This window comes from Acinonyx jubatus, chromosome A1 (assembly GCF_027475565.1).
Source record: "Acinonyx jubatus isolate Ajub_Pintada_27869175 chromosome A1, VMU_Ajub_asm_v1.0, whole genome shotgun sequence".
Classification (NCBI taxonomy): domain Eukaryota; kingdom Metazoa; phylum Chordata; class Mammalia; order Carnivora; family Felidae; genus Acinonyx; species Acinonyx jubatus.
This window is the reverse complement of record NC_069380.1, coordinates 90,378,079-90,403,090: the sequence shown is the minus strand read 5'-3', so window position 1 is coordinate 90,403,090 and position 25,012 is coordinate 90,378,079. Positions and strand designations below refer to the sequence as shown.

At 42.1% G+C, this 25,012-nt stretch overlaps 1 protein-coding gene across 1 annotated transcript; it reads left to right on the top strand.

Annotated features, from left to right (window-relative positions):
* Nucleotides 1-1,223: 1,223 nt before the first annotated feature.
* LOC128310953 (zinc finger protein 354B) lies at nucleotides 1,224-24,681 on the top strand. The gene is made up of 5 exons (XM_015066264.3): nucleotides 1,224-1,650; nucleotides 2,631-2,716; nucleotides 7,100-7,226; nucleotides 8,408-8,503; nucleotides 22,532-24,681. The coding sequence occupies exons 1-5, from the start codon at nucleotides 1,239-1,241 to the stop codon at nucleotides 24,112-24,114; spliced, it is 2,304 nt and encodes a 767-aa protein (XP_014921750.3). The 5' UTR covers nucleotides 1,224-1,238; the 3' UTR covers nucleotides 24,115-24,681.
* The last annotated feature ends 331 nt before the right edge of the window (nucleotides 24,682-25,012 follow it).

The window sequence follows — 25,012 nt, the reverse complement described above, 5'->3', positions numbered from 1 at the left end:
ATATGGGGCTCAAACCCAGAAACTGAGATCATGAGGTCACCCAGACTTCAGATGTTTAACAGACTGAGCCACCCAGGCCCCCTTGAACATTTCAATATAAAGTACATATACAAGCAATTAAAATTGGAAAATATTTAAATGGTTCGATAAATAAGAGATCATATTTAATTTCACAAGTACTCAAAATTAGATATAAAAAATTTGGCCTACTGAATAAACAAAAGCTTTTTCAAAAAAAATGTTAAAGAAAAAAACAGAGTAGGCATGGATGCTAGGCACAGCACATATTGTCACCAACTGCTTATGGAAATAAAAACTGTAAAATCTTCCAGGAACGCAACTAGACAATGGGCTTAGAATTCCACCAGTCTTTGATCCAGTAACTCAAGAATTTTAAACTAAGAAAACAATCTTCAAAGATATAGGTACAAGAATATTAATGGAGCAAAAAACTGGAAATAATATAACAATAGGGTTAAATAAATTGAGCTTAGTTCAATACACGTAACTAAAAAAATTTAATTAGTCGTAGTGGGATGCGCTGAAGCCATTCAAAATAGTACTGAAGGAGACTATTTATTGGCAAATTCAAATGCTCAAACCACATTCTTAAGCAGGGAAAAACCCAAAAGAGGTTACAATTGCTATCTGCAAGATTCCATTTTGTTAAAAGGAGGTCAGCAGTGATTGAGAGATTAACATGGAGTTTAAAGGGCTGTTAAAAGATGTTCACCAAATCGTTAACCTCTTCTGTGTACTGGCATCAGGTGCAAACCTTCCAAATGGGACATATTCCTAGTACGAAAAAAAGGGAGAAAAGGGAGGGAAGGAAGGAAGGAAGAACGAAAAGATAGCCTTTGACTTCTCTGCACCTAGAATGCCCCTACCCTCCTTCACTGCCCCGTAATCTTCCCTCCATTGCCTCTCCTGGAGGGCTGCCAGAGAAACCCCACTCTTCCAAACCCACCCAGATCCCCTGACCCTGCTTTCCTTTCGCTGTTTTCCATAACGCGTATTTTCTAAAATGTTATATAATTATGTTCATGGCTTATTGTCTGCTCTGTACCAACTTCCCCAAAAGTTCTCGAAAGCAATGATCTTTGCTTTGTTCACCAACTGATTTCCAACCAATGGTGTTTGGCACCTAGCAGGTGCTAGATACCATGCGGTTGAATCACTGAAGGGAAAATACGTTTGTTCTCGGCGGTTGTCTACTTGCCTTACTATCATTTACCCAGATGCCCAGCTTCAAGCCACCGCCCTTGGCGAACCTACGTTTGCATTCCGTGGTACTGGAAGACAAGCTTCGCAGCTCAAGGACTGTGACCCCCGAGCCCGGAAGTGGGATCTGGGCACGTGACAGGCTATCGCGCAGAACTACACTTCCCAGAACGCTTGGGTCCTCGCGTGAACTACATTCCCCAGAGGCCTTAGCGGCCGTCCCTAATTCACCCCCTGCCCCGCCTCTCTGGACACCCGGCTTCAGCAGCAAGCGGCTCCGGGCCTCAGGTCCGCGCAGGCAGCGCCCAGGCATCGCCAGGGGAAGGATTCCGACCCCGGGTTGCTGTCCGCCGAAGCAGCGCTGGAGCCTCAGCCTGCGGCGCACGGCCGGGGAGGCGCGGTGCCCAGAGCCCCTGAGGTCTTGGCGAGGTGAGCGGCGGAGGGTCGGTGGAATGAGGGAGGGAGGACCGGGGCCTCGGGAGGATGCGGCGCCGGGGCGCGGGGCACAGGCCCGGGAGGCGCGAGCGGGGTCTTTGTAGTTGTGGGCGGGCCAGGGGCCGGGCACCCCCGATGTGCCCGCCCGGCACCGGCCGTCCCGTGGTCGTGCCCGTGACCTCGGCAGGTCGGACACTTGTCCCCACCGGCCCAGGCCCCCCTCCGCTCCCTCCCAACCGGTTTCCAGAGTGCTACCTGCCCAGCTACCGGTTGTCAGCAAACGTGAGGAATTGTGTTTCCGCCCCTCACCGGCGCCACTGCCCTCCGGGCGGCGGGCGCAGAGATGCGTTTTCCGCCAGAAGTGAGTTGTCCGCTTCCCCCCACGGCAGATCCTCGACGGGAACCGAAGTTTTCGGTTTCTGTGCCTGTTCTCCAGATAGCAGCCATAGGAAAACTGATGTCATCCCTTTCCGAAGCGGTTTTCTCCAAAAATCTGGAGATTCCTTGACAGGAGGGGAGTTGGGTGGGGAAAGCTTGAGGTGGAGAAAAGTTGTCCCATGCAGGCAGCGAGGTTGGGGCAGGTGTTCTGGAGGCGCGTGGTATAGATCCCAGTGCACCCTCCCTGGCTGTGTGAACTGGGGCAAGGTGCTCCCGCTCTACCCTCGATTTCCTGATCTGTAGAATGGGGGTGCTGACAATGGCAGCTGTGCTGCTGGACTAAACCGGTGTTGGCAGTCCCTGGCATGCGGTGAGATTCAGTGAGTCGCTGCCGCTGCTGATAGTCCTACACCCTTTTTCTCTGAGCCAGAGCGACCCGGCACTTCCTGGTCCTGTCTGCTCACAGCTCCTTATTTCCCTCTCTGGGAGCACATGGGGTCATTCTCAGGTGGTGTGAGGATTTCAGAGTTGGTGATTCTGAGGGGTTGGAAAGCAGAAGGGGCTTCTCCCTCCTGGCTCCCTTTTTCTTCTTTCAGATCTGCCTTCTGGAGACTCCACCCATCCTAAGGGAAGAGCCCAGAAAGAAGATATGGCTATTGGACAGAGGGAAGCAAGGCCTCGGGTGAGTTCATTGCCATCTCAGATCTTAGAGACAGATTGATTGATTGATTGACTTTCTTACTTACCCACCTGGGAACTGAAGTTCCCTACTCAGTATAATCTTCTCCAGGGGTTGGAGCCCAAGCCCTTTTCTCTTTGAAGAGTTGGTCCACCCTGGTGGATGGCAGATTGTGTAGGAAATGCTAACCTCCTACCCGCCATGTCCAGTGTTTCTCTTTTCTTTTCCTAACAGACACTCTTTTATTCATCAATCACAATATACTGTCTGATTACTAACTTGACAGGTAGATGTCACATGGGGACAGAACAAACATGCACACTTGGCAGTTCCTTTCTGGCCTTGCTTCCTTGGCTTGCCCTGGTCTCCCTCCCTACCTTTGACTTTTCTTTATGATACCTTCCCTAGGCTCTTCCAGACCAGTGTTTTTTTCTCTCTCTTAACCTTTTGGATCATGTGCCTTGCTTCTGCACTCTCTTGAAAACTGTTCTTGACCTGCCATTTTCATCTTCATGTTGTGGAACGGGGGAGGGACCCCATCCCAGGAGGCCTGTGCATGAACAAGGAATAGCCGTGTTGGAGGGGACACAGTTGGAGAGGTCTCTTGACTGCGAGGGCAGAAAGATGACTCCTCAGGAAGCAGCGGCGAGGATTTCGTGGGGTATCAGTAGTGGAGAGGCAGGGTATCCAGAGGCTGACAAGTGGGGCTTTTAAGCCAGACTGCCGGATTTGAACCCATCTCCTTGGTTGTTGTCTCTGGGCCTTGGACAAATAGCTCCATCTCTCTGTGCCTATTTCCACACCTGGAAAGTGGGGATCACAACCATGTCTACCTCATAGGACAGGTGAGAGGATCACGTGAATTCAAGTGCATGGAAAGTGTTTAGATCGGGCCGGGCCCTCGCAGATGGTCACTGTGTGGCAGCTCTGGGAGCTGATGATGTTACTGCAGTAGTAATATCAGTGCTGACAGACGGGAACTGCCATCCAGTGTTTCCAGGACCCAGGAGATACGGGTCCTTCCATGACTCACCTTCACCTGACAGTAGCAGTTAATGTCCCGTGGGGGGAGTTCCTGAGGGCTTTGCCTTTGTTCTCACTCTCCTGCCTGTGCAGCAATTATCATACCCATTTTATTTTATTTATTTATTTATTTATTTATTTAACGTTTATTTATTTTTGAGACAGAGAGAGACAGAGCATGAACGGGGGAGGGGCAGAGAGAGAGGGAGACACAGAATCGGAAGCAGGCTCCAGGCTCTGAGCCATCAGCCCAGAGCCTTACGCAGTGCTCGAACTCACAGACCGCGAGATCGTGACCTGAGCTGAAGTCGGACGCTTAACCGACTGAGCCACCCAGGTGCCCCATCATCCCCATTTTACATATGAGGAAATGGAGGCTCAAGGAAGCCCGGTGACCTGATTTCAAACCCAAGTGTGTCTGGCCTCTGGGTTCATGCTCATTACTGTCCAGCCATTCCCCTGGTGCCTCTCTCAGAACTCAGGGCAGACCCAGCTCCCGTGTCACCAGCGCCCTTCTCCACTGTGACATTGTGTTTCAGACCTATGAAACTCGCTAGTGTCTGATCTTTGGGCCGAGGCCTGCCATTGCATGTTCCAGCTGCTTTTCTCTAAGGCTTTCCTCTTCCATTCCATTGAAGCCATGTTGCTCTCTTGGCCAGAATCTTCTCCATCTCTGTGTGTGAGTGAATCCTCGTGGCATTCTCCCTAACCTCACCTGCCACCCTCTTGTCACCTGCACGGGCTTGTGTGTAAAAGTCAGTGACAGGGTGTTTAAGAGCAGAGAGAGAATATACCGAGTGCTGGGTTAAAGGCAGACTTGAATTATTGTCCTGCCTCTGCTACTAAGGAAGTATGTGACCTGGGTCTTGACTGCCCTGGAACTTCTGGTTCTCGTCCCTAAAATGAGGATTGAACTGGGAAATGGCATACAGGCCTGTCCAGCTACACAGTTTCCTTTCATTGAGCAAATCATTGCACACGGTTTTCTTCTGGTCTGTCAGTTGGATCGTAAATTCTTATGAGGGCTAAGATTATTTCTATATTAACTATTTCTAACTATATTAACTATTTCTAAGTTACCTTATTATGCATGTATTGCATGCTCATGTTTAAAATTTCAGAGAATAGGCGTGCCTGGGTTAGACTCCAGTCAGTCGGTTAAGACTCCAACTTCGGCTCAGGTCATGATCTTGCAGTTTGTGAGTTCAAGCCCCACGTTGGGCTCTGTGTTGACAGCTCAGAGGCTGGAGCCTGCTTTGGATTTTGTGTCCCCCTCTCTCTCTCTGTCCCTCCCCTGCTTGTACGCTCACTTGCACTCTCTTTCTCTCTCTCAAAAATAAATAAACTTTAAAAAAATAATTAAATTTCAGAAATAAAAAATATATACATAAAGAAGAAAGTGAAATCACTCTTAACGCAGCATCGAGAAATAGTTGCTGTCACCCCTTTGGTATATGTCCATCAGAATCCTTTTCTATTCACTTTTGTGTTTTGTTTATGTATGTATTTATATGTACATAGGTATGCATCTGTTTTACCATTTTAGCTTTTTTATTGTAATAAAATATACATGACATTATCACCTTAGCTTTTTTTGCATGTATAATTCAGTGGTATTAAGTACATTCACATTATTGTGCGATTATCACCACCATCCATATCCGTTGTATAGATTATCCCATTTATTTCTTAACCTCATGAGGTAGACATTGAGAGGCAGTATTGCAGAGTTGTTAAGAATGGAGCCCTGGACGTCCTCCAAATTGCAATTCTACCTCTACCTGTGACCAGCTGTGATATTGTGATTCATAGTATGAAATATATATTTGGTCTTCATTCCTGTTCCTGGCACATAGGAGATTATAAGGGTTTGGAAGTTAAATGATGAATAATAATAGTTGGTTTTTATTCTTGAAATAACTTCAGAGCAACAAAGGTGAAATTGCTGTGTTTTGTTACTCATAACAAGCCATTTCAACCAAGCCAAAGTTGATATGAATGAGGTGACTTTTGAAAAGCCCCTAAGGATCCAATCCAATCAGGGGAACCAACCTTGATTAGAGGGTTCGATCTTTCAGGCTCTCTACCCCAACCCAGGGCCATTCATGCCTATGTAACGGCCAGTGATTTGATCCATTGTGCCTATGTAATGAAGCGGCCATAAAAACCCAGAAGGACAGGGTTCGAAGAGCTTCTGGGTTGGTGAACAGTTGTCGGTGGGGAGAGTGGTGCATCCAGGGAGGGCGTGGAAGCTCCACACCCTTCCCACATACCTTTCACCTCTTTCCCGGGTCTGTTCTCAATAATATCCTTTTGGAATAAACCAGTAATCTATTAAGTAAATGTTTTCCTGCATTGTGGCACTTTCCCTGCATTTACCACTTGAGCAAGTTAATTAAACCTGAGGAGGGGGGTGGTGGAAACCTGTGCAATTTATAGCCACTTGATAAGAAGCACAGGTTACCATCTGGACTTGGGATTGGCATCTGAAGTTGAGGCAGTTTTGTGGGACTGAGCCTTAACCTGTGGAATCGGGCTCTCTCTCCAGGTAGATGGCATGAGAATGGAATTAAATCGTAAGACACCTAGCTGGTGTCACACAATTGCTTGGCGTGTGGAAAACACACATGTCTGGTGTCAGAAGTAAAGCAGTATTGTAGTATTGAGAGTCGATACACAGGGGGAGTGAGTCTTCCTCTATACCAGCTGTTCGGTTTGGACAAATTCCTTTTTTTTCTCGTGTAAGATGGGGGCAATATAGTACCTATTTTATAGGGTTGTTGTAAAGATAAGTATTTACACTAAAAGTTAATACAAATCTCTTAAGAAGAGCTTGGTCCAAAGAAAGCTTTCAATAAATAATAGCTATTTAGGTTTCCATTATTATTGTCCATTGGCTTCAAGACAGTGTCTCAAGTTAGTTAACCTAACTTAAGCCTGCAGTGATTTTATCAGTAACATCATGATAAACACCTTGGAGGTGCATTTTTGCATACTGTTCATTGTGATGCAAATATAGTAATTGGTAAGTGAAAAGATCCACACATTTTAAGTCTTTAAATATCTATTATCAAATTGTCATCAGAAATGTTATTCTAATTAACATTCCCACTAATGTCCTTAATTCCTCCCCACATGTCCTTACAGTGTTTAACACAGGGCCTGGTTAACAATTCATGCTTTCATGAACACTTCAGTATATATTTGTCACTGGCTGATTGTTCATTAAACAAATGACCTGAAACCTTCAGAAACCAGAATAACATCAGAAGCGTTTCATGGGAGCCCATCTACCCACCACTGCCACCTTCTTCACTCTGTGATGGGAGGTCCTGGGTGAGCTGGGATGGCTTGTCATTACAGGTGTCACTGACGTTCGAGGATGTGGCTGTGCTCTTTACGCGGGATGAGTGGAGAAAGCTGGGTCCTTCTCAGAGAAACTTGTACCAGGACGTGATGCTGGAGAACTATAGTAACCTGGTCTCATTGGGTAAGGAAATTTTCTCTGTAGATAAAAAAAATTCAGAAATTAGGATAAGTCAACACCTGCTTCCCAGGATAAAAGCATTGGGTCATCAGGAACTTTTAGCTGAATTTTGCCTTAAGACTGTACAAATTGTTAATAACTATTTAAAACTTTTTTCCCCTTATAGGCATGGGTTTCTCCCATGACAGGGCAACTGACATACTTTTATGTTAGAAGTTCCCTCTTGGTTAGGCCACATTTTCCCACTATAGGAGTTTCTGTGATTTGTTTGCTTGGCTCACAGCAGACAGCATCCATCAACCTACCACCGGCCTTTCCCAATTCGCTTTTACATCCCAATGAGCATTGTATGATCCATCTTTGAAAGGGAGTCAGATAGTGTTTTCTCCTTTAAAAAAAACTAAAAAGAATCTTTTTTAATGTTTATTTGTTCTTGAGAGAGAGAGAGAGAGAGAAAGTGAGCAGAGGAGGGGCAGAGAAAAGGGGGACACAGCATCTGAAACTGGCTCCAGGCTCTGAGCTGTCAGCACAGAGCCCTGTGTGGGGCTTGAACCCCAGAACCATGAGATAATGACCTGATGCGAAGTCAGATGCTTAACCCGAGTCACCCAGGCATACCTAAAAACATTTTTTTTTAAGTTTATTTATTTATTTTGAGATAGAGATAGAGCAAGTGGAAGAGGGGCAGAGAGAGAGGGACACAGAGAATCCCAAGCAGGCTCCATGCGTCAGTGAAGAGCCTGACGTGGAACTCGAACTCACAATCTGTGAGATCATGACCTGAGCTGAAATCAAGAGTTGGATGCTTAACCAACTGAGTTACCCAGGCACCCCTGTGTTTTCTCATTTTAAACAGGGGACTTGGTACCTGTTCACAAATATGTAGTCTGTACATCTAACATAGTCCCTCTTCTGTAGAAAGCCCTTGATACTCCATGAATCAAAGCTGCATATTTATCATATTTCTCTAACATACAATTATTACATAGGTATGTCCTAAAGGTCACTTGCCTTTTCCCTCATACATGCCCTCACATCATGGGGACACAGCGGGAGCACCCCCCAGAATCTCTTTGTACCATCCTCTGAGTTTTCTACATAGATCTGTGATGCTTCTTTGAGTCAAAACAAAGACTTGGGTTTTTTTGTCTCGTTTTATTTTTCTTTTTTTTGTCTATGAGCAGGACTCCTGTTTTCCAAACCAAAAGTGATCTCCCTGTTGCAGCAAGGAGAAGATCCCTGGAAGGTAGAGAAAGAAAGTCCTGGAGGCCCCTCTCTAGGTGAGTGGCTGGGACGGAGGAGCCTGGGAACTGCTTTGGGCAGCAGTCTGTTTACTAAGTGACGGTGGGGCTTGGAGATGTTGGTTGGGGAAGCTTCTCTGTCCTCAAGAAGTGGCGGGGAGGGGACACTAAGGCCCCAGACAGGAGCCTCCTCTTATTCTGCAGGAATCACTTCCCAAGTGAATCTCTCGGGATCTCCTCTTATTCTTTCCTGTTCTCAGAGGAGGGCGGCACATCAGGTATTCAGTCAGCAAACAGTGTATTTGAAGAATGGCAAAGAATTCATTCTGATGGAGGCTCAGGGGATGCATGTGAGACAAGGAGCTGAGAAAGGAAAGGGTGTCAGAAAGCTAGCGGGGGCCATGTTACAATGTGCTTCAACAAGAATCTTGGAGATGGACTGTCCCATGGAAAGAAAGGATTTTAAGCAGGAGAATGATATGGTGTTGGTGTTTTAGAAAAATTGGCCTAAATCTGAAACAATGTAGAGGTCTTCCAATAAAGGCATGGCTTAAGAAGCTGTGGCAAGTCCCTTGCCCTGGCATGGAGCGCCACGTCAGACAGAAGAGCACGCTGGTGTGGCCAGAGCTCCAGGGCAGGTCACAGAGCATGATGGTGATGTGCCCCCATTTGTGTTTGAGGAAAATTACGTGGCTGTTTGTATGTATAATATGTGTGGAAGTGCAGAGAGAAATGTCAGGGGACACACCTTAGCTGGTAACAGTAGTCCCGCTTGGAATGGAATCGAGAATGGGGGCGGGGGTGGGGATCAAGAATGGGCAGGATGAAAGAGGGCTTTACTTGTGTGGAATCTTAATATTTCAGAGAATACATTCATGGAGTCCTTATGTAATTTGAATTTAATAAGAATGGTCACCTTGGAAGCATTGTGGGGAATAGATTTAAAATGAGGGAAAACGTGATGTGGAACCTTCTGTTAACACTTAGTCATGTAGGCAAGATGTTTCTAGTGGGCTCCAGGAGGGAAGACGAGGGGTCCCTTTGTTAAGGGTGTAGCTGAGTTCGCTGTGGGATGGGTCTCGGTTGAGGCACGGGTGGAATGCTTCAGTAGAGACGCTGGTGGACAGTTGATTGAGGTCTGTGGGGACTCGAAAGGGATGTCAGGGAGCTATGGGTACAAAGGTGGCATCTGAAACCTTGAACTGACCAGGTGAGGGCATAGGGTACAGGACAGAATACTAGGAAACCTCACCATTTACGAGGTGGGTTAGGAAAGAAGAATCTGGCCAAGACTGAGAAGTCATCAGAGGAGAGGAACAGGAGAGGCTGCTGTCATGGAAGTTTGCGACAGATAGCTGATGAATGTTGGGGGGGTGGGGGGTGCTCGGCTTCTGGAGCATCTGGGTTCAAACCCTCACCCATGGCTTTCCTGTCGGTAATAAATGGCGAGTGAGCTCCACCCTAGGCACTGGCAACGTTACATTGACAGAAAGACACAGGTCCCGCTGGCTGCAGGTCAGGGTCGAGTGGGGGCACAAGTGTTCAGGAACTGAGTGCACACAGGGTATGGAATGACAGCTGGTCAGGCCCCCACTGGAAAGATGCAAAGTGCTGTGAGAGCTTGTGGCCAGAGGGGACGGGCCCAGCAGGAGGGGGGATGGGTGCAGCAGGAGGGAGATGGCTCAGTGGGAGGGGTGGGGTCGGGGGTGGGGGGTAGAGCAGGAGGGCAAAGGTGCAGGCAGAGCGTGCCCAGTGGGCAAAGACTTCCCGAGGAGGTGGGATCTGAGGATGCAGAGAAATAGTCCAGGCACAGAAAAGGGCATTTGTGTTTATGCAGAGAAAGGAAGCCAGCAGGTGCTGACGGGAGCCGGGAGAGAGCAGCAGGGACCAGAACCCACTGAGCCAGGGAAGCCCGGACACAGGATTTGGACTGTGTCCAAGAGCCACGCACAGTGCGTGAGGAGTCGGAAGTAACTGGCCACGGACCCAGGTTTACCCCCTGCAGAGATCAGCCTGCAGTGGACAGGGAGCCTGTTGGCATAGAAGTGGGGACTGGTCCCAGCTGTCCTCAGGTCCACACGAGTCAGTGACGGCCCCCCACGCTATGGGCCCCACAGAGGACCCACAGAATAGGTGGACTCCTTCTCCAAGTCCCCAGGTCAGGGGAGCCTTCTTCCTGCCATAGGTTGAGGTTTTTGATGTGGGAACCACCCTTGTCTGTATTTCTATCTTTTTAACTTTGATTTGGAAGAAGGACACAAATTCTGTGGAAGCTGGTAGAGGCCACCACGAAGTGATCAGAGAATGCAGGCCATCAGGGAACCAGGTGGGGTTGAGGAGGGTCCTCAGTCCCACTGTTGGGTGTGAGCCGGGTCTGGCATGGAAGGTCAGAGGAAGAGCAGGGCTCCCTTTGCCCTGACCTCAGGAGCCTCTGATCCATTAATGAATCTGAGTGAAGTGAGTATTTGTTCAGTTAAGGGGAATAGATAGTGTGACTGGAGTCCAAAGCTGTCCTGAGAGGCTCTGGGGCCACCGGGTGGTGGGGTAGGAGTCTGGTCAGCCTCCTCCTCCATTCTGGGGAGACGTCCCTGAGGGTAGACCGTGGGTGGACGTCGGACGGACATAAGGACATCACAGCTGACCAGTATGTGGGTGTCTCTGGATGGAATGAACTCCCTCTCTTCCCTCAGAAGTGGAAGTCACATGGGCCACCCTGGGAGTCTGGGCATGTGGCTGTGTCTGTCCTGTACCCCTGGGGGGTTGGGGGGCTCCATCTGCCTGGACTGAGGGGACCTCAGAGCAGCTTCCCCTCCCAAGGGCAGCTCACTCCCCTGTGAGCACGGGTGAGGGAGCCGGTGTTCATGGGAGTGCCTCGGCTTGTTCACTCTAGACCCAAACCAAAACCTTCCCCTTGGGCAGCCAGTGATGGAAAAGCCCGTGCTCCCGGGGTAGGACTCCTAGAACCTCTAACTGCCTCCAAATATCCTCTTTTAAAAAAAATTACTTTTATTTCAATACTATTCACAAATAGGAAAAACAAAACAAAAAGAACAAAAACGAACTGTCATCCCAGGTATGTAGGCTTTAACTTGAGAGATGGAAGGAGATGGCACGCAGGGTGTGTGTCTCTTCTGAGTCTCTTGCCTAAGAAATGAGCCTAAACTGTAATCACTGAGGTGGTGCTTTTCTGGAAGAGTTGTAATAAGGTGATACACATCATGAGTTTGCTTTACACCCAAACGTGGAACTATTCTTGAAATCTAAAATTCAAAAAATGCAGGGAGGGGTACCTGGGTGGTTCAGTGGTTGAGTGACTGGCTCCTTATTTCAGCTACGGTCCTGATCTCATGGTTGTGAGATCGAGCCCTGCGTGGGGCTCCTTGCTGAGTATGGAGCCTGCTTGGGATTCTCTCTCTCCTCTCCTCTCCTCTCCTCTCCTCTCCTCTCCTCTCCTCTCCTCTCCTCTCCTCTCCCTCTCTCCTCTCCCTCTCTCCTCTCCTTCTCTCTGCCCCTCCCCTGCTTGCTTTTTCTCAAAATAAACAAATATTTTTAAAAATTCAAGAATGATCTAGGTAAACAGTTACCTCCAATGAAAATATGTTCTTCTTTCCCCATCATTTTCTCTTTGTTATCTGAACGCAAGAAGCCTTGTAGGGTGGACTGAACCTGGGCCACGTGGTCAGCCAGGGGGCCACCTGGGAATTGCCTTCCACCCACCAAGCTGTGCTTGGACTGCCCCTGCACAGGGGGCAGGGGGCAGGGGTCTTCTAATTTGCACGAAAGTGCTGCCCTTAGCAGCCTAGTGACCCAGCAGGTGGTGATTTAAAGAGTGAATCTCTTAAGAGGTAAAAGCAGAGCCCAGGTGCTCTGGAGCCGTGTCCAGTATGTTCAGGTCAGTCTTCTCCTTGTTCCTTTCCCTCCCTAACAAGACCCCTGCATGGCCCTGCACCTCCCTACTGCCACCAGCATCTGTTCTTGTAGCTGCCAGAATGCTCTATTAAAAGGTAAATCAGGGGCACCTGGGTGGCTCAGTCGGTTGAGCGGCCGACTTCGGCTCAGGTCATGATCTCGCAGTCCCTGAGTTTGAGCCCTGCATCGGGCTCTGTGCTGACAGCTCCTAGCCTGGAGCCTGTTTCAGATTCTGTGTCTCCCTCTCTCTGACCCTCCCCCGTTCATGCTCTGTCTCTCTCTGTCTCAAAAATAAATAAACGTTTAAAAAAAAAAAAAAAGAGGTAAATCAGGTCATCTCACTCCCCTGTGCAAAACTCCAGGCTTCCTTCTTGATGCTTACCTTTCAAAGAGACAGCTCCCAGCCTCTTAAGAACATCTTTGGGTTATGATGTTCACAGAGGCTTTACAAGATTTATATACATATCCTATCAAAAGCATAGAGAAAGATTTACAAATACAAATTTTCTCAAAGAAATGCTTTAAGAAAAAGGTGAGGACACATGGTTCCCTTTTGAGGTGCTGCCACACTATTTTCCAGAGTGGTTGGTACTCCTTGACATTGCCACCAGCTGTGTATGTAGTTAGCTTCCAATTTATCCACAGTGTTGACAAAACTTTCTGTCATCCCCTAATGATTTTTTTATTATGGTACAAATGTAAAATTTACCACGTTAACCATTTTTAAATGTACAGTTTGGTGGCATTAAGTTCATTCACGGTGCTGTGCAACCATCCCCACCATCTAGCTGCAGAAGTTCTTCATAATCCCTTCCTGAATTGTCCCCACTAAACTAATTCCCCATCCACCTCTCTCCTCATCCCCTGCTAATCACTGTTCTATTCTCTGTCTCTCCGTGTTTGACTATTCTAGGAACCTTACAGAATTAGTATCCTGTAACACTTGTCATTTTGTGTCTGGCTTATGTCACTCCACATAATATCTTCAAGGTTAATCCATGTTATAGCATCTGTCAGAACTTCTTTTCTTCTTAAGGCTGAATAATATTCTGTTAATATGGATATACCACATTTTGTTTATCCATTCATCTGTCACTAGAAATTTGAGTGTTTTCCACCTTTGGCTATTATGAATAACACTACTGTGAACATGGATGTACAGATACCTCTTTCAGTCCTTGCTTTCAGTAATTTTGGGTACATAAGGAGTGGAATTGCTGGATCACACAATAATTCTCCACTTAACTTTCTGAGGCACTGCTGTATTGTTTTCCACCATGGCCCCTTTCATTTTTATTCCCACCAGCAATGTATATGTGTTCCAGTTTCTCCCTATCCTTGACAACATTTATTTTCTGGTTTGTTGTTTTTTAATAATAGCCATACTAATGGGTTTAATATCTGGTGGTTTTGATTTGCATTTCCTTACTGATTAGTGATGTTGAGTGTCTTTTCATGTACTTATTGGTCATTAGTATATCTCCCATAGAGAAATGTCTGTTCAAGTCCTTTGCCCATTTTGTTTTTCTTTTCTTTCTTTTTTGTAATTCCAGTATAGTTCACATCCTTTATTGTATTAGTTTGAGGTGTACAATATAGTGATTCAACAATTCTGTACATTACTCAGTGCTCATCAAAAGTAAGTATAGTCTTTAATCTCCATCACCTATTTCACCCATCCCCCTCACACCTCCCCTCTGGTAACCATGTTTTCTCTACAGTTAAGTCTGTTTTCTGGTTTGCCTCTTTTTTTCTTTGTTCATTTGTTTTGTTTCTTAAATTCCATACATGAGTGAAATTATATGGTATTTGTCTTTCTCTGACTTCTTTCACTTAGTATTATACTTTCTAGCTCCATCTATGTTGTTGCAAATGGCAAAATATCATGCTTTTTTATAGCTGAATAATATCCATTGTATGTATATATATGCCACTTACTCTTTATCTGTTCATCAGTTGGTGGACACTTGCTTTGCCCATTTTTGAGTTGTTTTTTTTTTTTTTTTTTACTGTTGAGTTGTAGGAGTTCTTTGTATATTCTGGATATTAATCCTTTATCAGATATCAGATTAGCAAATATTTTCTCCCTGTTCTGTATGTTACCTTTTTATTCTGCTGATAGTGTTCTTTGATGCACAAAAGCTTTAATTTTGATGAAGTCCAATTATTTGTGCCATATCTCAGAAATCATTGCCAAATCTAATATCATGAAGTTTTTGCCCTGTTTTCTTTTAAGAATTGTATAGTTTTAGCTCTTCAAGTGATAGATCCATTTTTGAGTTACTTTTTTGTGTCGAGTTGTTAAGGGCCTGACTTCATTTTTTTGCATGAGGATATCCAGTTTTCCCAGCACCATTTGTTGAAAAGACTGTCTCTTCCTCATTGAATGGTCTTGGCATCCTTGTCAAAATCATTTATCCTATATGTGAGGGCTTATTTCTGGATTTTGTATTCTATTCTATTGGTCTATATGTCTGTCTATGCTACCACACTATTTAAATTACTAATAAGTTTGTAATAAGTTCTGAAATCACTATACTTTTGTAACAAGTTGTGATACTCCCAACTTTGTTCTTCTTTTTCAAGATGATTTTGGCTTTTCAGGGTCCCTTGAGATTCCCTATGAAGTTTAGGATGGGTTTTTCTATTTATGCAGAAAAAAAAATACAGCATTGGAATTTTGATAGGGATAACACTGAATCTGTAGATCACTTCAAGTAGAATTGCTATCTTAATAGTAAGTCTTATAATCCATGAACACCTGGTGTCTTTTCATGTCTTCTTTACTTTCTTTCTGCATTGTTTATAGTTTTCATTCTGTCACCTCCTTCTTTGAGGTAATTCCTCAGCATTTTATTCTTTTTGATGCTATTGTAAATGAAATCATTTTGTCTATTTTCCTTTTGCATTGTTCATTGTTAGTGTATAAAAACACAGGTGAGTTTTGTGTTACTACTGCTGCTTTGCTGAATTTGTTTGTTAGTTCTAACAGTTTTTGTGTGGAATCTTCAGGATTTTCTACGTATAAGATCATTCCATCCATGAGTGAGATAATTTTATTTCTTCCTTTCCAATTTGGTATCTTTTAATTATTTTTCTTCACTGATTGCTCTGGCTAGAAATTCTAACACTATGTTGAATAGAAGTGGTAGCAGTGGACATCCTTGCTTCGTTCCTGATCTTAGAGAAAAAGATGAGTTTTTCATATGTGGCCTTTATTACCTTGGAGTAGTTTCCTTCCATTCCCAGTTTGTTGAGTGTATTTTATCACAAAAAGGTATTGAATTTTGTTAAATGCTTTTTCTGCATCACTTGAGATGATTGTATGGTTTTACCCCTTTATTCTGCTAATGTGATACATTACATTGATTGGTTTTCATGTGTTAACCATGCTTGCATTACCATTCCTTTGGTCCTGGTGTATAATCCTTTTATTATTATCCTGAATTATGTTTGCTAGTATTTTATTGAAGATTTAAAAGTCAGTATTCATAAGGAATATTGGTCTTCAGCTTTCTTGTAGTGTTTTTGTTTGACTTTATTATCAGGGCAATGCTGGCTTCATAGGAAAAGTTACAAAGTGGTTCCCTCCTCTTCAGTTGGAAGAGTTTGAAAAAGATTGGTGTTAGTTCTTTAATATTTGGTAGAATTCACCAGTGGAAACCATCTGGAGCAGGGCTTTCCTTTGTTGGAAGGTTTTTGAATACTGATTACTAGTTATCTGTCTATTCAGATTTTCCTCTGAATAGTATAAATTTTCCTCCTAGCACTGCATTCCATAAGTTTTGATAAGTTGTGATTTCATTTTCATTTGTCTGTATTTTTCATTTCCTGTGTGATTTCTTCTTTAACTCATTTCTTTAAGATCGTGTTGTTTAATTTACACATATTTGTGAATTTTCCAGATTTACTTCTGTTATTGATTTCTAACTTCATCCCATTGTGGTTGAATACCTGTGTGATACCTGTATCTTTAAATCTGTTGAAACTTGTTTTTGGTGTAACATATGGTCTACTCTGGAGGATGTCTCGTGCATTTGTGAAGAATGCGTATTCTGTTTTTGATGGATAGCACATTTTGTATGTATCCATTAGATCTAGTTGGTTTATTGTATTGTTCAAGTCCTTTATTTGCTTTCTTCTTTTCATCTGGTTTTTCTGTTCCTTATTGAATATGGGGTATTGAAATCTCCAACTACTATTGTATAACGATTTCTCCCTTCAGTTTTGTTAATTTTTCCTTCATGTTTTTTGAGGTGTGTTACTAGGTATGTAAATGCTTACATTGTAATATCTTCTTGCTGAATTGAAACTTTTATGAATATACTTTATCCTTCTCTGTCTCTTGTAAGTTTTTTTCTAAACTTTATTTTGTCTGATACTATTATAGCTACTCCCGCTCTCTTTTGGTACTTCCATGTATATGAAGTATCTTTCCATCTTCTCACTTTGAACCTATTTATTTCTTTGGATCTAAAGCAAATCTCTTACTCAAACAAAAAACAAACTCTGAGATACAGAGAACAAACTGTTGCTTGAGGTGGGTGGGAAGAGGGGTGAAATAGATAAAGAGGATCAAGAGTACAACTATCTTATGAGCACTGAGTAATGTGTAGAATTGTTGACTCATTATATTGTACACCTGAAACTATATGTTAATTCTACTTCAAGAAAAAGAAAAAGAAAGAAATGAGCCTTTTAGACAGCATATAGTTAGGTTATGGTTTTTTTTTTCCCCATTCTGCCAATATCTGTATTTTGAAGTAATTACTGATATGGAGAGACTTACTTCTGCCATTTTGCAGTTTGTTTTCTATATGCCTTATATCGTTTTGTCCCTGGTTTCCTGCATTATTGTCTCCTTTTGTGTTTGGTTAATTTTTTGTAGTGAAACATTTTAATTCTCCCATTTTTAAATATATATTGTATTTTTTATTACATTGCGATTATGTTTAACATCCTAAGCTTATAACACTCTGATTTGAATTTATACCACCTTAAGTACAATAATGTACAAAATCTCTGCTTCTGTACACTTGTATCCTCATCCCCTTTTCAGTTATTGTTGTCACAGATTGCATCATTATGCATTGTGTGCCTTAAAAACACAGTCTTGTGTTTAAATACATTTAATTTTTAAATACATTTGTCTTTTAAATCATGTAGAAGATAAAAAGCAGAGTTATAAGCCAACATTACAATAATACTCGTTATTATATTGACCATGCGTTTACCTTTACCAGAAATCTTCATTTTGTATCACTTTGCCTTGCATCCTTTCATTTCAACTTGAAAGACTCCCTTTAATAATTCTTGCAAGGCAGGTCTAGTAGTAATAAACCCCCTCCGCATTTGTTTACCTGGGAATATCTTAATTTCTTCATCATCTTTGAAGGGCAGTTTACCAGATGGAGAATTCTCTGTTGAAAGTTTTTTCCCTTTCTTTCAGCACTTCGACTAGATCAGCTCACTACTTTCTGGCCTTTAAAATGTCTGATGAGAAATTTGATAATCTTATAAAAGATCCCTTGTATGTTATGCGTCTTGCTTCTCTTTTGCTGCTTTGAATATTCTCTTTTTGGCTTTGGGTTTTTGACAGTTTGGTGATAATATGTCTCAGTGTTGGTCTCTTTGAGTTTATTATTTTTGGAGTTCATTAAGCTTCACAGATTTGTAGATTCATATCTCACATCAAATTTGGAAAATTTTCAGCCATTGTCTTCAAATGATCTCTCTGCCCCTTTCCTTCTCTTTCTAGGACTTCCGCAAGGCTATTTTGGTCCACCTGAGGGTGTCCCACAGGTCTCTTAGGCTCTGTTCACTTTCTTCAATATTTGTTGTTGTTATTCTTCCTCAGACTCAGTAATTTTAATGACCTATCCTCAAGCTTGTGGATTCTGCCTGCTCTAATCTGATTTTGAATCTCTCTAGTGAAATTTTCAGTTATTGTACTCTTTGACGCTAGTATTTCTTTTTGGTTTCTTTCTGTGTTTTCTATCTTTTTATTGATATTTTCATTTTTTTAATCATCTTCATGACTTTACCCATATCTTTCCTTAGCTCTTGAAAACTATTTAAAGTTTAAAAGTTTTTGTGTAATATGCCCATCATCATCTCTTCCTCGTAGATGTTTTTTGTCTGTTTATTTTGTTTCTTTGAGTGAGTCATATCTTATTTTTTTAATGCCTTGTGAGTTTTGTTTGTGAAAAATCGGACATTTGAATTTTATAATGTTGTAACTCTAGGAATTAGATTCTCTCCCTTCCCAGAGTGATTTCCTTCTCATACATTTCCTCCTTTTCACAAGGATAGGACTAGCTTAGCTATTTGATAAAGCCTCTTCCAGGCCTGAATCTCCTGACTATGATTTACTGTAGTGTCTGAATACTTTTATGTCACAGTAGCATGGAACATTAGAGAACAGCCTAGATTTTTAGCTGATAGAGAATCAGCTTAAATATCACCGAATTTTAGTTTTAGGAAAAATTGGTTTTATTTCCAGCTTTATTACTATTAGGTATTTGAGCTTGTGTAAATCGCTTAATCTTTGAGTCTAGTTTTCTTAGGAAATGAAAATATTATGCTAAATGACTTCCAAGTTTGCAGCTAGTCCTAGAGTTCTGTATTTGTACAAAATTGAAATATTCTATCATGCTATTGCTGGGGAATACAACCAACACTTTTGAAGCTACTAATTTTATGTTGAGCTTTAAAGTCCATAATTGTTATCTTGGAAAATAATATTTGACCTACAGTATGTCCACATAAATTCAAGAAAATCACTTTATAACAAGGAAAAATGTATGTGTGTGTGTGTGTGTATCTTCATATATACAACTGATTTTTTGTTGTTTTTGTCAGGTGTCTCTGTGCCATGGACCAGCCTGAGATATAAACTAAAGGTTTTCTCATGTCTTTTCTGAGCCTTTGTCTTTCCCTTGGCATGTATTGATGACTTTCTAAATTCCCCGTGTATGCAGTTACTTTTGAATTTCCTTATACTTAAATATGTGGTTCCCCAAAGCAGGAAAAAGGTAACATGCAAGTGGGAGAGGGTAGGGGGAAGACAGACATGGGCCCTGAAATTCCCTGGCAGCTGCTTCAGCTAGTGGGGCAAGAATGGCAGCTTGCCTTTCTGTCTGTACCTCCATGATCCCAAGCAATAATCCTCAGACAGAACCCAGATCTACAATAATTGGAGAACAAGGTTCTTGTTGTCATCCTGGCTCCTGCAAGCCATCTCAAGAATGCCAGTACAGCTGCCTGCCATGGGGCTGGAGGCTGGGGCATGGGTAGCTGCTACTGACTGAAGTTAAACTGCAATTTCCTGATCAAGCCTTCCCTTAGAAGCTGCCAGCCTTCAAATAGATTCCACAGTTTCAAAATCCTTCCATCAGTCAGATTCTGCCAGTTCATTTGTTGTCTAGGTAGGGAGGCAGAATCCTAGAGCTTCCTACTCTGTAATCTTCCTTGATGTCCACTTTTCCCTCTTCTTTTAAAAGATTTTATTTTTAAGTAACCTCTACACCCAACCTGGGGCTCAAACCCACAACCCCAAGATCAAGAGTCACATGTGCCACCAACTGAGCCAGCCAAGCACCTGCACTTTTCCCTTTTTTAACTCACATTTTACAAGTTTTAGTATTTTCTTTCTTCTTTCTCAAGTAATGTTGAAGATGAAGACTTGGATAGAAATCTCATAGTTATGAAGTTATTTCTTATCATTTGGGGAAGCAATTTTGTTAATTTGCTTGCACTGAGCTACCATTGTCTTCAGTTATCCAGAAAGCTTTGGTATTTACTATTTATTTTTTTAAGTTTATTTATTTATTTTGAGAGAGAGAGAAAAAAGTGAGTGGGGGGGGGGGCAGAGAGAGAGGGAGAGAGAATCCCATGCAAGCTCCGTGCTGTCAGTGGAGAGCCCAACACAGGGCTCAATCTCACGAACCATGACATCATGACCTGAGTCGAAACCAAGAGTTGGATGTTTAACCAACTGAGCTACCCAGGCACCTCAGTATTTACTATTTAAAGATAAGTTTTATAATTCTATAAGTATTCTAATTTTCTACTTAGGAAGTATGTTTTTTAAGTAAAAGTATTTTTTTAAGATCTTGTCTTTTGTATATTGATATTTTTAAATTCAGGTGTGGAACACTGACTTTTAAAATTGCAGGTCTCAGGGTGCCTGGGTGGCTCAGTCGGTTAAGTATCTGACTCTTGGTTTTGGCCCAGGTCATGAGCTCATTTATGGTTCCTGAGTTTGAGCCCCACATTGGGCTCCATGCTGACAGTAAATAAAGTTGCAGGTCTCTTATTAGATATGATCTTTAAGAGGAAAAAGATTAATCTATTCACTCCTATTGCAATAAATAACAGAAAGTGGAAGAAGAGTTAATTTTTAGTTTTATTATGGAAAGTGTAAACATGGGAAGGTAGGAGTGGTAGAAAGGGTAGGTGCTAAAGCACAGGGCAGCCCCACAACAAAGAATTATCTATCCCCAAATGTCAGCTGAGGTTGAGAAATCCTGATCTCTACACAGGTTTTAAAATATTTTTATGTATTTTCTTTAAAATATCTTTATATTTTTATAACAATAAGTTGGTCCATCCAAGAATAGGTCATTGCATTTGTTCAGATGTACTTTAATGTCATTCAAGACTGTTTTCAAATTTTCTTCATAGAAGTTTTTTTACATTTCCTGTAAATTCATTCCTCTAATCCTTTGTTAGGGTCAGTGAAGGTTATTGTCTGTAGCATGTTAATTTTCTATCCTGCTACATCACTGACCAAGTTTTTATTGTTGGTTTTCTGGAGTTAAGTAGATAGAGTATAATATCACCAGCAAATAGGGCTAGTTTATTTCCTCTTTGCTCATCCTTGTGCATCTGATTTTTCTTATGTAACTGTATTAATACAATACAACACAATACAGTACAATACAATTAAGTGAATACAATAAAGTGAAAATAATGGGCATCCTTGTCTTGTTCTTGATCACAGTGGAAATGTGTTTCTTCATTAAATAAGATACTGGTAGGGGCGCCTGGGTGGCTCAGTCAGTTAAGCGTCTGACTTCGGCTCAGGTCATGATCTCACTATTTGTGAGTTCGAGCCCTGCTTCAGGCTCTGTGCTGAGAGCTCAGAGCCTGGAGCCTGCTTCATATTCTGTGTCTCCCTCTCTCTCTGTCCCTCTCCCACTTGCACTCTGTGTGTCTCTGTCTCAAAAATAAGTAAACATTAAATATTTTTTTAAAAAGATACTGGTTTTAGGAGTAAAATATATGTATTTTAGCATGTTGAGAAAGTATCCCTAAATTCTTATGTTCTTCAATGTTTTTACTACTGAATTTTTTTGAAGGCTTTCTCATTGTCTCTGAATATGCTCATAATTTTCTCCCTTAGGTATATAAATTAAAATATATACCGCAGTAAGTGGTATAATAAAGGGAATGGATTGTGAAAGGGTACTGGAGCCTCCAGTGAACCCAGTGCCCGCGGCACACAGGGTACACAGGGTACACAGAGGAGTTAATGCTGGAACTGAGTCTGAAGGCTACAGAAAAGTTTGGAGGGATGACATTCAGCAATAGAAATAATTGCATTAATGAGAACAATGTCATGGAAATAATGTATAAGTCTGTCATAGGCTTTGGATGCCAGACCGCATGTCCTAATCCTCCAATCCTGCCTCTCCATTCATTCTCCTGGTCACTTGTACACTCTCACCTTACTTTTTTTTTTTTTTTATAATGTTCATTTATTTTTGAGAGAGAGAGAGAGAGAGACAGAGCGTGAGCATGGGAGGGGCAGAGAGAGAGGGAGACACAGAATCTGAAGCAGGCTCCAGGCTCTGAGCTGTCAGCACAGAGCCCGACATGGGGCTTGAACCCACGAACCATGAGATCATGACCTGAGCCGAATTTGGATGCTTAAGCTACTGAGCCACCCAGGCGCCCCACCTCTCAGCTTCCTTAAATGAGCTTCTTTGATTTTTTTAGTCACCCTTGTCCTTTGCCATCATCGATTATTATTTATTTTTTTCTCTTGCTAGGAAGCCAGAAAGCAAGCCCTTATTTAGGTATCATTAACATTTATTCTTTGTACACATTAAGTTTCAGCCAGTCATGTGAATCATAAGCATTTTTTTTTTCCAGGATATAAGAGCAGTCCTAAAACTACAAAGTCAACTCAAACTCAAGATTCATTATTTCAGGAGCTAATAAGGAAAAGACTCAAAAGGGATGAACCCTGGAATTTCATATCAGAAAAATCCTGTGTATATGAAGACAGATTAAAGAAACAAAAGGACAAAAATGAAAGTTTACAAATAATTTCAATCACCCATACAAAACTCCTCACTGTAGAAAGAAGCCATAAAAATACTGACTTTGGCCAAAATTTCAGCCTGAGATCAGTCTTTGTGAAGCAACAGAGGGTCGCTAGAGAAAAAACACCCTCAAAATATGAAATACAAAGAAATAGCTTCAAGCAGAATTCAAATTTACTTAACCAACCAAAAATCAAGATAGCAGAGAAACGCTATAAATGTAATATATGTGAAAAAGCCTTCATTCACAATTCATCCCTTCGTAAACATCAGAAAAACCACACTGGAGAGAAATTATTTAAATGTAAAGAATGTTTGAAAGCCTTTAGCCAAAGTTCAGCTCTCATTCAACATCAAAGAACTCATACTGGAGAGAAACCCTATATCTGTAAAGAATGTGGGAAAGCTTTCAGCCATAGTGCGTCCCTTTGTAAACACCTTAGAATCCATACTGTGGAGAAATCCTATAGATGTAAAGAATGTGGTAAATCCTTCAGCAGGAGATCTGGCCTTTTTATACATCAAAAAATCCACGCTCGAGAAAATCCCCATAAATATAATCCGGGTAGGAAGGCATCCGGCCTTCCTGGATGTCAGAGAATTCACCTCAGAAAGAAGTCCTATTTATGCAATGAATGTGGCAACACCTTCAAGTCTAGTTCATCCCTTCGTTATCATCAGAGGATTCACACTGGAGAGAAACCTTTTAAGTGTAGTGAATGCGGGAGAGCCTTCAGTCAGAGCGCATCTCTTATTCAGCATGAAAGAATTCACACTGGAGAAAAGCCCTATCGATGTAACGAATGTGGAAAAGGTTTTACTTCGATTTCCCGACTGAACAGACACCGAATTATTCATACTGGTGAGAAACTGTACAATTGTAATGAATGTGGTAAAGCCTTAAGTTCCCACTCGACGCTGATCATCCATGAAAGAATTCACACTGGAGAGAAACCGTGTAAATGTAAAGTGTGTGGGAAAGCCTTCAGGCAGAGTTCAGCCCTCATTCAACATCAGAGAATGCACACTGGAGAAAGACCCTATAAATGCAATGAATGTGGGAAAACATTCAGGTGTAACTCATCCCTTAGTAACCACCAGAGAATTCACACAGGAGAGAAACCATATCGATGTCTGGAATGTGGGATATCTTTTGGCCAAAGTGCAGCTCTTATTCAACATCAGAGGATTCATACAGGAGAAAAACCCTTTGAGTGTAACACATGTGGGAAAACTTTCAGACAGAGCTCATCACTTATTGCCCATCAAAGAATTCATACTGGAGAGAAACCCTATGAATGTAATACATGTGGCAAACTTTTCAGCCAGAGGTCATCCCTTACTAATCATTACAAAATCCACATTGAAGAAGATTCCTTGAAAGTAGATTTGCATGTGTGCAAGCCTTAAACCAAAGCTCATCAGAAGATACATATTTGAGATTGATTTAATAAATGTAATGAACATGAGAAAACTTTTAATTTTGTTTTCATCAGATATTAAATTCTAAGGATAAAAAGCTTTGAGTATATAATGAGTATATGGAAAACTTTTGTACCTTTCCGTCACTTTTGAAAATATCCCAAGACAAGTAAATCACAGTTGCAAATACTGATTTTAACCACTTGTAAGATAAAAGATGGGGATTTTTCTATCTCTTTATAGAGCATTATACACTATATGTGATAGGTAAACATGAGAAAAATCTGGGGGTAGGAATTCTGGGTTTCTCAAAGACATCAACTGTATGAGCCAGTAGCAAAAGATAATTGATCTTAAAATATATGCACATGTAGACCAAATAATAGATAAAAAACAAACTGCAAACTACCTCAGTCTCTGGAATTTGCCTTTTGCAAAACTGTTGTCAAACGTTCTGCATGGTTTTCATTAAAAAAGAGAAAGGAAAAAAAAAAACCCTGTTCTCTTACTCCTTTATTCTTCTAGTTATTTCCAAACTACATCTAAGGGTCTCCCAAAATTTTTAAAACAATTTCTTTTAAAAAAAATTTTTTAACATTTATTTATTTTGGAGAGAACATACAGGTCATGAGCAGGAGATGGGCAGAGAGAGAGGAAGACACAGAATCTGAAGCAGGCTCCAGGCTCTGAGCTGTCAGCACAGAGCCCAACGCAGGGCTCAAATCCACAAATTGTGAGACTGAGCCAACCAGGTGCCCCTAAAACAATTTCTAATTTTGTTCTCAGAATTACTTCTTAGTCGCCTTGAAGTCATTTATTATTTAACTGTACTTGCTGTGTTCTGAACAGCATGTTAATTTAAGTAGAAAAAATGTAGTTTTTAACT